Consider the following 12,357-nt stretch of genomic DNA (forward strand, 5'->3'; position numbering starts at 1 on the left):
TTGCTTTTCTGCAGTGGCGTGTTCTTAACGACGCTCTTCATCATATTGTCGGTGCTGTTTATGCCGGGCCGTTGCTTCTTGTACCAAACATTAGTTTTGAGGTTTTAGATTATGGCGAAGTAAAAAAAGGATCTTTGGCTCGCAGCTCCAGAAGACGTCTACTATGGTGTGGACCTGCTATACCCACCCACCCATATACCCACAGAGGACAGCCACAACACCGGGAACTTTTTCCCCTAACCATGTAATTCAACAGGACATCTCTGACCACCAGTAGCCTCCTTACGCGTACAGGCCTTGGGCTCTGTCCAGCTGGCTGTTCCTCTTCTACCTTGTGTTCGTCTTCTCTGTTCTCCTTCACGCTCACGTGATCATTTTGAACGTCTTCAGACAGTCTACCTCCCTCCGTACCTGGCATCTCTACTACCTGGTTGTATTCACCACCCTGTTCGAACTCTCCCACTGAAGCCGTATCAGCCAGGCAGGACCCATACCCACTTTCGTCTTGCACATCAACAACCCCGTCGACAAACTCCTCCTTTGCCTCAACCCCGATAATCTCATCTTCCGTTCCACCTTGAACCCCCGCCATGCTCCATTGGTTCCACCTCCGCACCGGCTGGTGCTACCCGTTTACTTTCCTCGCTTCCACCTTGAGATACATCTACTGACCCTCCAGCAACTGGTTCCTCCGACGGTGTTTCCTGCCTCTTCTGATACAAGCGCAGATTGTTGATATGAACTGCATGTACTTGAGATCTCCTGGAACGTCCCCTGACTTTCTTCACCCGGTACATGACATCTGTGACGCGCTCCACTACCTCAAATGGGTCCTCCCACTGCCGATGGAATTCGTTTGCTTCACCCGGCTTCAGCTGTGAAGTGTAGCGTAACACTAAATCACCAGTCTGAAGCACCATATGTTCTACGCCCTTGTCGTAGCAATCTTTCTGTCGACGCTGAGCTGCTCGTAGACTTTCCCTCACGTCACGGTACGCAGTTTCCAAACTACTCTGAAGATCACTGACAAACTCCGAGTAGTCCCTTTCATCGAATTTGGCCCTGCCCATCATTACATCCGGGGTATTTGCATTTCCCTGCCAAACATGAGTTCAAAAGGTGTATGTTAAGTGGAGGAGTGGACACAAATTCTAAAAGCCATCATACAGTAATCTAGGTGTTCATCCCAACTCTGTGGATCATCTTCAACTCTGGCCTTCACTATGCTCTTTAAGGTTTTGTGCAGGTTCTCAATCTGTCCATCGCCCTCTGGGTGGTACGAAGCTGACCTCGTTTTGTTGGTCCCCAGCAAATGACAAATTTCCTCAAACACCAGGGACTCGACGTTTCTTCCCTGATCACTGTGTATGCTGTCTGGCACACCATATCGACACACCCAGTTCTTCACCAACACCCTTGCACAAGTAGTGGCACGTTCATTGGGAATTGCAAACGCATCAGCCCACTTTGTAAAACTGCACTGCACAGTCAGAATGTAACGCTTTCCGCTTCGAGACCGTGGCAAGGGACCAACAATGTCAATATGGATTCTCTGCATAAGGTTCCCCGTTTGTATTGGATGTAGTAGAGGTGCCTTTGGCTGAGGTCTGGACTTGCACTTGGCACATGTCAGACAACTGCTACAGTACCGATGCACTGCTTTTGTCAACCCTGGTCTCCAGAACCTGTTTGTCATCTTTCTCAAGGTCTTCATCCTTCCTAAGTGGGCACCTGCTTGACCATCGTGAAATTTAGAGAGGGCTTCTTTAATTAATAAGCCCTTGAGGTAGGACTATTCCATATTCCCTCGGTGGATCGCAGGTAAAGTACTCCCTCTTGTAGCGCCAGCAATTCCCACTGTGCCCTTATTTCCCTTGTTGCTCGACTCAAGGGCTGGAGCCCCTCAACAGTCGGTTTCCTCCACTCCCGCAACACCTGATCAACCAGTTAACCTATATCTGGATCCTGAGCTTGAGCTCAAGCCACATTCTTGGGTGACCACAGGTCCTCTTCATCGCTCTGGTGTTGAGCACTCGACATTCCGCTGGTGACTGTTGCTATCTGTGGTGCTGTAAGTGGGACACACGAGGGGCAGTCTCCATGATTTCACCTAGGCCGTCGAGACGAACTGTCTGCATTGCTGTGTTGCTTTCCAGGCCGATGTTGGATCTCAAAATCATACTCTTGGAGGCATTCAAGCTAACAGGCTACTTGTCCGTGGGGTTCTTTAAAGGAAGTCAACCATCGTAATGAGTGATGGTCAGTTCGTAAACAAAACTTGCGCCCTAACAAATAGTATCGGAAGTAGTCAATGTAAGTAACTAAAGCAAGCATTTCCAACCGAGTGGTGCAATAGTTCTTTTCATGATTGTTCAGGGAGCGACTACCATAAGCAATCACTCACTCAGTCCCATCCGGTTGCTGCTGAGACAAAACCGCTCCGATTCCTAGGTACTGCAATACTGGAGAATCCAAGAATGAACTTCCTGTAATAGCTGGCAAGGCCAAGGAAGCTTTGAAGCTCCTTTACATTGACTGGTACTGGCCATTTTTTGATGGCTTTGACTTTCTCCGGATCGGTTTTAGTTTCTTCAGCGGACACAACATGTCTGAGAAAAGTGACTTCTTTCTGAAGGAAGTGACATTTAGTGGGCTTCAGTTTCAAACCAGCAGTTCTCATGCGATCAAACACCAACTGTAGTCGGTGGATGTGATTTTCAAAGGTTGAAGCCCAGATGATAATATCGTCCAAATACACTAGATTCAATCCTGCCTGTAGTTAGTAGCTCTCGCAGTTGCTGATCAATAACTTCTCGCTGATAGGGTGGGAGTAGTTGTATGGGCTCATTCAGACCGGATTTGACAGGTAGTCATCAAATGACGTCATCAATCAAAAGACAAAAGAAGGGGGCGTGCATAAATTAGGGGCATGTTGGGGCATGACGCAATGTGTCGGTTTTAACCCTAACACGTGAAAGAAGGGGGCGTGCATAAATTAGGGGCAAGTTGTGGCATGACGCAATAACGGTTGTAACCCCAGCATAACCCTAACGCGTGAAACAAAAACACGCGCGTAACCCTAAATTATGTTTCGTAAGTATGACGCAATGTCGGTTGTAACCCTAACGTCGCATAATTTAGGGTTAGGTTAAATGAGATGCCTGTCATGTTCCAATACGAGGATATTTTCGTCGATGAGAATGACAAAGAAAGAAACGTAGCCCTAAAATAATGTTTCGTAAGGTGCGCATAAAATAGTACTGTGTGTGCATATCATTTTTATCGGTATGTGGCTAGCACGCAGCAAAGCAAAGACAAGACTAAGGAAAACAAACCAATCACTTCACAACGAATATATATATATATATATATAATTACAAATCGAGAAAAAAATGATCTCTCGTTTTAAAAGAGTGAACCATTAACATCATCGCGGATGCAATAAGCTACAACTTGAAAAAAACCTCTTCGTATACTACAAAGATTTACTTGCGCGATTCGTTTCACTTACATAAAAATCTACTGGAAAAAAGTCATTTGCATTGTCAACTTCACGCCTTAAAGAAGCTGCGAACTTGTCCAATTCCCGAAACGGATCTATGATACATGAAGCGATGACTTCTCTTATTATGTTATCAATCATTTTTGATCGTTCTCTTGATTCCCTATCGCGGGATTCTGCTTTTGCGCGATTCGCACGTATTTGAGCCAAACGTTCTTGTTCTGCGTCAAAGAGGTAGGATCTCACTCTTTCCTTTTCTGTAATTCTGTCCTTTCGTCCCTCAGTCGCCAGTCTGCCATAAAAAGAAAATCAATCAGCAAAGAAACATGAAAATTAAACCCTTTAACACCACCAAATATGTTTGTAAGAGTCTCTCAGTTAAATCATTTTGCGAATCCGTATCAAAGAAGTCAGAAGAATGAAAACGTTTTTTATCATCATCGGAATAAAACTTAACATTACCAACTTAGTTTAAAAATTTGTTTGTAAGATCATAGCGCAATGTACGAAAACAAAACCTACCTTTCTGCAAAAACATGTTTGCTGATCTTGCGTGGCTGGAATTCTTTCGTGCAATAACTTCTTTTCTGGTTCATAGCTAATCTGTCTTGAGATGTTTGCAAAGCGCAACAGTTCTACTCTGTTCGTTCCTTGAACTAAATGATTGCGTTGACGCGCTCTTGATCACCGACGCGTAACGTTTGGAAAAAATGCAAGTCGTGTATTGTTTCATGGGCTCTCTGAATTTACTAATTGTACCGGGACAGATTCCGCGAAAATTTTTGTTATTGTGAATACAGCCTGCAATTCATTGTTTTATAAACTAATTACCTTTCCTTTGTTTTTACCGCAGTACCGCCTTTTGAAGGTAAAGACAGATGTAGAATATCGGTTGAAAGTCGTTTCACATTTCCAATACAATGTTGTTTTTGTATGAAGTACGAACAAGACAGGGCATGTTTGAAACGTTACGGGCGATTTTTGGATTATGTGAAACCAATTTACTTCTTACCTAATTTTAAGACCAAACGTGTGGTTGATAGCAAATCTGGACAAAATTAAAGACTCTTCAAAGCCTGCTAATGTCTCACATCTTTTTAGAAAAAAGGCTCTCTTGTACCTATTCAGACGTTTCGAACTAGAAAAAAACCGCATTTCAAACGCTTCTTTTTTCCTTGCCTCTGCTTTGATCGCAATTAAGAAAATAGTGTTATTGTGAATGAGGTGAGCTTCGATTGAAAAGGCGCTGTTTTGCGCTATTATTCCTTCAGAGAGGCGTAACGTCCTAAAAAGCAGGATTGCCGCTTTTATTTACATCGAAACCTCTAAGGAGTTGTAGAGAGCATTTTTTATGTCGGCAAAGGGTTTTTTAAAAAAGGGATTTTTTTATGCCGCAAAAAAGTAGATCAGCCCTAATGTTTCACATCTTTTAGAAAAAAGGCTCTCTTGTACCTATGCAGACGTTTCGAACTGGAAAAAAAAACCGCATTTCAAACGCTTCTTTTTTTCCTTGCCTCCGCTTTGATCGCAATTAAGAAAATAGTGCTATTGTGTATGAGATGAGTTTTGTTTGAAAAGGCGCTGTTTTGCGCTATTATTCCTTCAGAGAGGCGTAACTACCTAAAAGCAGGATTGCCGCTTTTATTTACATCGAAACCTCTTAAAGGAGTTGTAGAGAGCATTTTTTATGTCGGCAAAGGGTTTGTTTAAAGAAATTTTTTATGCCGCAAAGGTAGATCGGTTAAATCGTTTTTTTAATTTTCCAACATACCCCCTATATCATGTGCTATTATAAATAGTCTTGAAAAAACTGATCACCATGTTCCAAAACCATGATGAGAGTGATCGAAACAGAAACGCTTATCTTGTCGGAGAAGGCTGTGAACCACATCATAGAGAGGCATATCAAAAAGGCTGTGAGAGCTTCCCAGTTTTATGATAATGTGGATGTTTCCAGTTTAATTCTCGATACCATCACAGAGCTGGAGAGAAGAAAGCGGGAAGAAAACAGCAGATTGTACTATCCGCCTAAAGAGGAGCAAACTGTGCCTTATGTTTATATATTGCCCAAAAATGGTAGGGTCTTTAAAGTTCGATACAGAAATATAGGGTACAGTATTGGAAAATCTTTAGGCGGATGTGATACCGATCAAATGGAAATCGTCATGGTTAAAACATCTGGGCGTTGGGACATCGTCACTGCGTATCCTTGCTCTTGAAGCAGAAACCTTTTTTTAAAAAAACGGCTCCTTTAGGAGCCAACAATTCTTGAAAAGTCAATAATCTATGGGTTTCAAGCAAACTTATGGCTTTACTTTGTTTTTTATCTCTAAATATTGACGGATAATTGGACAATACCATCAAAGATTTTTTCTTATCCTTACAGGATAATCTCTGTGGGAAGTAAAAAACATTAAAAGCGTGTTGTGTAGTAATCTTTTCTAGTAATTCCACCAATAAAATATAGTGGTATAATCCAGAACCATATAAAAGCGAAAGACGGTCCCACACAAACCACTTCTATTTCCAACTCATTGAGTGAAACCAGAAAAAGATAAGCGAGGACGTACAAAAAAATGGAGAATAGGCCATGGATTGAAGAATTGACGGACAGCGCCCTGAATCAAGTTTATGACGAATTCGAAGATGATTTGATGCTCGTGCAAGCGCTGGAACAATTTGAAGAAGGTAACTGAAATGCGTAAAAAAAAACAAAAAAAAAAAAAACATGATTTCCATTGCTTTTTTGTAATGTTTACATCGCGGGGAACTCAGATGTCGATGGTTCGAGATTTAATCGCAACAATTTTTTCGATTATTTTTTTTCCTAGTTTTTTCCTACTAAAATTTTTTTTTTCGTTTAGTTACAACAACTGTTATTGATCTTGTTTTTCAGAACAAAACGTACAAGATGCAGTTGAGTTGTTGCGTGAAATGGCAGAAAATGTTGACAGAGAGTTAAGAAATCTCCCCGAAACATCATCCTCGCTTGATAGTCAGCTCGTGCAAGCGCTGGAACAATTTGAAGAAGGTAACTGAAATGCGTAAAAAAAACATGATTTGCATTGCTTTCTTGAAGCGTGATATTTTACACGCGGGTACTTTCCATGAAGATGAGAGTATAGGTTTATCGTTGCGCAGAGATTTTGGATTTGTAATAATGCAAACTATGACATGGGAAAAAAAGTCGTAATTGTTGATTACATTTTTCATGTTTCTCTGCTTGAAAATCATGATTTGCGATGCTGTGTTGAGAAGCGTGATATTTTACAAACGAGTACTTTCCGTGAAATGTGCAGAAAACTCGGATTTGTTACGCAAATATTAGAACTGATTTTGTCGCAATTGTCATGTTTTTTTTCTCTAGTGTTGTAATGCGTACATCGCGGGAACTCGGATGTCGTTGGTTCGAGATTTAATCGCAACAATTTTTCGATTAGTTTTTTTTTCCTAGTTCTTTCCTACTAACTTATTTTTTCGCTTAGTTACAACAACTGTTATTGATTTTGTTTTTTAGAACAAAACGTGCAAGATGCTGTTGAGTTGTTGCGTGAATTGGCTGAAAATGTTGACAGAAAGTTAAGAAACCTCCCCGAAACATCATCCTCGCTTGATAGTCAGCAACACGGTGCTGGGGTTTTACAATCCCCTCAGGGATCTGGTCGCATAGAATTCACCCTTGAGCCCGTAGTAGAACGTCAGTCGAAAAGAATGGGAGTTCACGAACGCGTCTTTGAAACTAGAGTCCAGCAGATTGGGCCAATATTACAAGGGCAGAATTTAACGCATGCACTGATCCACGGATTACGCAGGGCATTGGAACGCTTACTCGATAATCCTGATATTGATGATCGCGACCGTATTTTTTTTCGTTTAAGTTCCAATCGACTCGATAACAATTTTCACAGCGCGCGATTTCAAGCAGGAGAATGGCGAAATGATGTTAGGCGGGTCGACGAATTCATGAATGTAATGAGTCGAATGCTAAACTCCAATGAACAATTTGAACTAAACGATACCTTTCAATTAGAATTTGTTCACGTGCGCGCCAGTCCACAGGGTGGGGGACATGGTAGAGATTATAAGCCGGGTCACCAAGCCTCAACCAAGTTTCGATTGAAAAAAAAATGTATCGTAAAGATCCCAAGGAATGAACAGAATTTGTGTTGTGCTCGCGCCATCGTCACAGCAAAAGCTCACGTGGACAACCATCCTAAATGGCGAAGTTTCCAACGAGGTTTTACCATTCAGAGCGATGAAGCGATCGCTTTACATACAGAAGCCCACGTGGAACCCGGCCTCTGTGGAATGGACGAACTAACTCGGTTTTCCCTCGCCCCCTCCCTATTTTTAAAATATCGAGTCATCATGGTAGATGTAGATCGCGCGTACGCGTGTTTTGCGTTTGGCGAAGGCGAAAAACAATTGGCGATCCTACATGAAAACGGTCATTACGATACTCTCACGTCATTGCCAGGGTTTTTCAGTACTAGTTATTTCTGCGGGCGGTGTTTACACCCCTATAATAATTTGGGGCGGCATGCATGCCCTAATGGACCGGAATTCACTGCCCTGTCAAGAATCATGCTCTGATTACCATGAGGCATACAAGACGAAACGGTTGGCTTCCCACATTTTCAATAGCTGTCGCCGTGTCTTCTATGGACCCTCCTGTCTGGAACTCCATAGTAGCAAAGCACAAGATGGGAAACCTAGCGGTCCTCAAAAACCATCCGTCTGTCAAGCGCGACGGAAATGCGCCCATTGTCGAAGACTCCTCGTGGGAAGCAAATTACAAGGTGATCATTGCTGTGGTTGGGGTGAATGTCCCTCGTGTCGCGAGCAAGTAGACCTTAACACGCATCGATGCTTCATTCAGAAGGCAAAGGACCCTGATGAGATCCGGGAAGAGAAACGAGCTGTGCAACTGGCCAAGCGGAAAAAACGGCGGCGTCAGCAAGGAGGAGACGCCTCAAAGGGGCTACAAACCCTTCGATCCAATACGGAGACCGAAAACCAGGAACAACCAGACGAATATAAGGAACCCCTTTTAGTGTTTTTTGACATAGAGGCAATGCAAAACACCGGGAAACATATCGCCAATTTGGTCGTAGGAATGACCTCTGAAAATAGCGACCCCAAAATCTTTCGCGGACCCCAATGCGTTGATCATTTTTTAGAGTGGTTAGAAGTCTTGACAGAAGAGGAAACGCGCGAAATCACCGTTTTGGCCCATAATTTTAAAGGGTACGATTCTTATTTTATCGTCGACGCATTGCACCGTCGCAAACAAGCATTAAAGCAGGTTCGCAATGGCGGTAAAGTACTGGAACTGACTTATCTGGGAGGCTACATTCGCTTCATCGATTCTATGTCGTTTATCCCTGGACCTCTCTGTTCTTTTACAAAAACATTTGGACTCGACCCCGATCAGTTTAAAAAAGGTTACTTTCCTCATTTATTTAATACCTACTCCAATATGGAGAACGATTACCGCGGTGAACTGCCTCCCAAGAAAGATTACATGCCCGAGGGAATGAGCAAAGAAGGGAAAGAAAAGTTTGAGAAGTGGTATGAAGAGCAGAAATCAAAGGGGGTTCAATTTCATCTGCGCCAAGAGCTCGAAGATTATTGCATCGATGACGTCCGGTTATTGCGCGAAGGCTGCCTCACGTTTCAGCGCGATTTCCGCAAGCGCACCCGATTTTGCCCCTTTGAACAAATCACTATCGCCTCGGCTTGCAATCGAGACTTGCGGCTCAATCGTATGCAAGAAAACACCATTGCCTCAGAACCTCTCTACGGTTGGCGTTTAGATGTCAATCATTCCAAAGCTGCTATGGAATGGTTAACGTTTGAGGAACAGCAATTGCGCCGCGACGCCTGGCTTGCATGTAGCGTTGACGAACGAAATCAGTTGGAAGAAATTTTCTTGGAAACAGGCGATGATAGCTCCGACCCGCGGTTCCGTCAGCGAATACAACATGCTAGGAATCAAGGCGAATATCGCATTCCAGACACCCGGTGGACAGTCGATGGCTATGATGTTGAGACCAACACGGTTTACGAGTTTCTAGGCTGTTTTTGGCATGGTTGCCCGAAGCGTTTTCCTCAGCGCTCGGAAACCTACCGACGACTGAACGACCGCTCCATGGCCGACGTTCATCAAGAAACCGTGCTACGATTACAAAGTCTCTCCCATCAAGGCTATTCTGTAAAAACCATCTGGGAGTGCGAATGGCAGAAATGTAAGAACCATGATCCGGAAACAGCTGAGATTGTAGCAGGGTACGATTTAGAAGAACCGCTTTCACCTCGCTACGCTTTTTTTGGTGGCCGCACAAATGCTGTTCGTCTTCATTACGAAGTCAACGAACATACCGCTGAACAAATCAAATATTATGATTATACAAGTCTCTACCCTTGGACCAATAAGACCCAGAAGTATCCGGTGGGACATCCTGAAATGATTTACGCCCCGCCACGAGAGAAACCAATTTCCGATTATTTTGGCCTCGTAAAATGTACAGTAGTACCACCGTATCGCCTTTTCCACCCTGTATTACCATACAGAACTCATAACAAACTCACGTTTCCTCTGTGTCGTACCTGCGTCGAAGAAAACATCGACCATCCTCTCCACGGGAAAGTCTCTTGGTGTGGCCATAACGAACAGGAGAGAGCATTGACCGGTACGTGGTGTACACCAGAACTAGAAAAAGCGGAACAGATGGGTTACGTGATCCAAACCATTCATGAAGTGTGGCATTTCCGAGAAACGCAAGTAGGCCTGTTCGAAGATTATGTGAACACTTGGCTCAAATTGAAAACGGAAGCTTCAGGCTGGCCCGCATGGTGCGACACAGAGGAAAAGAAACAACTCTACATAACTCAGTTTCAAGAGAAAGAAGGTATTTTCTTAGAATATGAGAAGATTGCCGTCAATCCTGGTCAGCGGGCTTTGGCCAAACTGATGTTAAACTCCATGTGGGGAAAATTTGGGCAGCAAGTGAACAAATTGCAAGTGAAAGAATTCATTGAACCTCAAGCCTTTTGTACTTTCATGGACAGTGATCAACATAATGTTCGTTTTGTCAGCTGTATCGATGAACAACGAGTGGAAGCCCATCATCGCGAGGAAGCGTTATGTGAAAATATCTGCCCCAATCTGAATATCTTCGTGACCTGTTTCACTACCTGTTGGGCACGCTTGCGTCTCTATGAAGCTCTAGAACTGTTGAACGAACGGGTGTTGTATTTTGATACAGACAGTGTGATTTTCGTGCAATCCCCGGGAGAAATGAAACCAGTGCTCGGCGATTATTTGGGCGATTTTACGGATGAATTAACCAACGGAGATTTCATCACAGAGTTTTGCTCGGGGGGGCCGAAGAATTATGGATATCGTACGAAGAAAGACAAGTATTGTTGCAAAGTACGAGGATTTTCATTGACCATCGAAGGGATGGCACAACTCAATTATCAAGTGTTGCGTGAAAACACCTTGAATGAAATGCAAAAGCCTTTAGATTAACCGCGAAAAACCACCACACACAAAATCGTCCGCGTCTCGAAAGAATATCAACAAGGGAACAAAGAAGCCCACAAAGAATACAAATTGGTGTTCAATAAACACGTTCTGGACCCACGAACAGCGATCACTTATCCATATGGATATCGAGGACTGGATTCTGAAGATGAAGATCTTATTGCCACAATGGTCGAACTAATGGATGAAGATGATGAATAAAAACGCTCTAATTATGTAGGCTCTTTAGGAATTCAAAAGCAACATTTCAAAGGCGCTTACAGTTTTTTTTTTAAAAAAATGATTTTCATTGAAAAAATTGCTATCACAAGGCTCTCTTAATTTGTTTCACTGGAAAAAAAAAAAAATTGTCCACCCAGTTGGATTTGAACCAACAACCTTCGGATTTACAGCCCAACGCTCTAACCGATTGAGCTATGGGCGGCAACTTAGCGAGTGACAGCACACGTTCCTTGGTGTAAATAAGGCTATCTTTCATCATGATTTTTAAATGAGCATAGGCTATAAGAGATTCACTCAATCACAGGTTTCACTTTTTCAAGTTTTTTTATTGAAAAAAAAACAAAGGGACCGACTAGTCACTAGGACCGTCGACACGTTCCCGCTTGTACATAAGAGTATCATGAACAAACAACATTACAGTTTTTTTTTTTCACAATTTGAGTTTGCGCTTAGCTTGCATGATCCGTTTAACAATAGCTTCCGTCCAAGTTTTCTTGCCCGGCAAACGGCTGATGGCGGCAATCATCTTGTCATCGGCTTTCCATTTGTCACGCAAATTCTTAGCTCTGGCGTACTCAATATCGTGCTGCTTGGCAATCTTATCCAATCGATTGATACCTGGATCCCCGCGCGTTAACCGTTTCTTCAAATGTGTTCCAGGCCCCATGTATTGATATCCCGGCCAATGAAATTCAATCCCAGTCTTCCCCAACCATTTTTGAATGTCTAATCCTTCTCCACGTTGTGGGCGTTTGCGCCGAAGCGATCTGCGTGCTGGGGCTTTTCGTTTTTTAGTAGTCCTTCCCATCAAGTTTGCGTCGGGTTCGACGTCCCTGGTCAAATGCTTCCCACCGTGGTAAAGATTTCAAACGTTCTACTTCCGTAGCCGCTTTCTTACGCTGTTGGCGTTTGAGTTTATTTACAATAATCTAAGCTTTTTCTTTGGATGTACTCCCTGGGGATGATCCCAAAACTTCAGCAAAGGGGAGGGGAGCTTCTCTTTGTTCCTCCAAGGACAAGGACGGTACTTGTAAACGCACGCGTTTGGGTTTGGGCGGTAAGGCGGGACGATGTGGTGTCTCCG

General features: G+C 43.3%; 1 protein-coding gene and 1 non-coding gene across 2 annotated transcripts; one reads left to right on the forward strand and one right to left on the reverse strand.

Annotated features, from left to right (window-relative positions):
* Positions 1 to 8,042: 8,042 nt before the first annotated feature.
* Positions 8,043 to 11,036, forward strand: LOC138055610 (uncharacterized). The gene has a single exon (XM_068901505.1). It carries the CDS (start codon positions 8,043 to 8,045, stop codon positions 11,034 to 11,036), a length of 2,994 nt encoding a protein of 997 aa, XP_068757606.1.
* A 365-nt stretch (positions 11,037 to 11,401) lies between these two features.
* Positions 11,402 to 11,475, reverse strand: Trnay-gua (transfer RNA tyrosine (anticodon GUA)). Its single transcript has one exon. It is a non-coding gene; the product is annotated as a tRNA-Tyr (tRNA).
* Positions 11,476 to 12,357: the final 882 nt, after the last annotated feature.

The sequence above is a fragment of the Montipora capricornis genome, chromosome 7 (assembly GCF_036669925.1).
Source record: "Montipora capricornis isolate CH-2021 chromosome 7, ASM3666992v2, whole genome shotgun sequence".
Taxonomy (NCBI): domain Eukaryota; kingdom Metazoa; phylum Cnidaria; class Anthozoa; order Scleractinia; family Acroporidae; genus Montipora; species Montipora capricornis.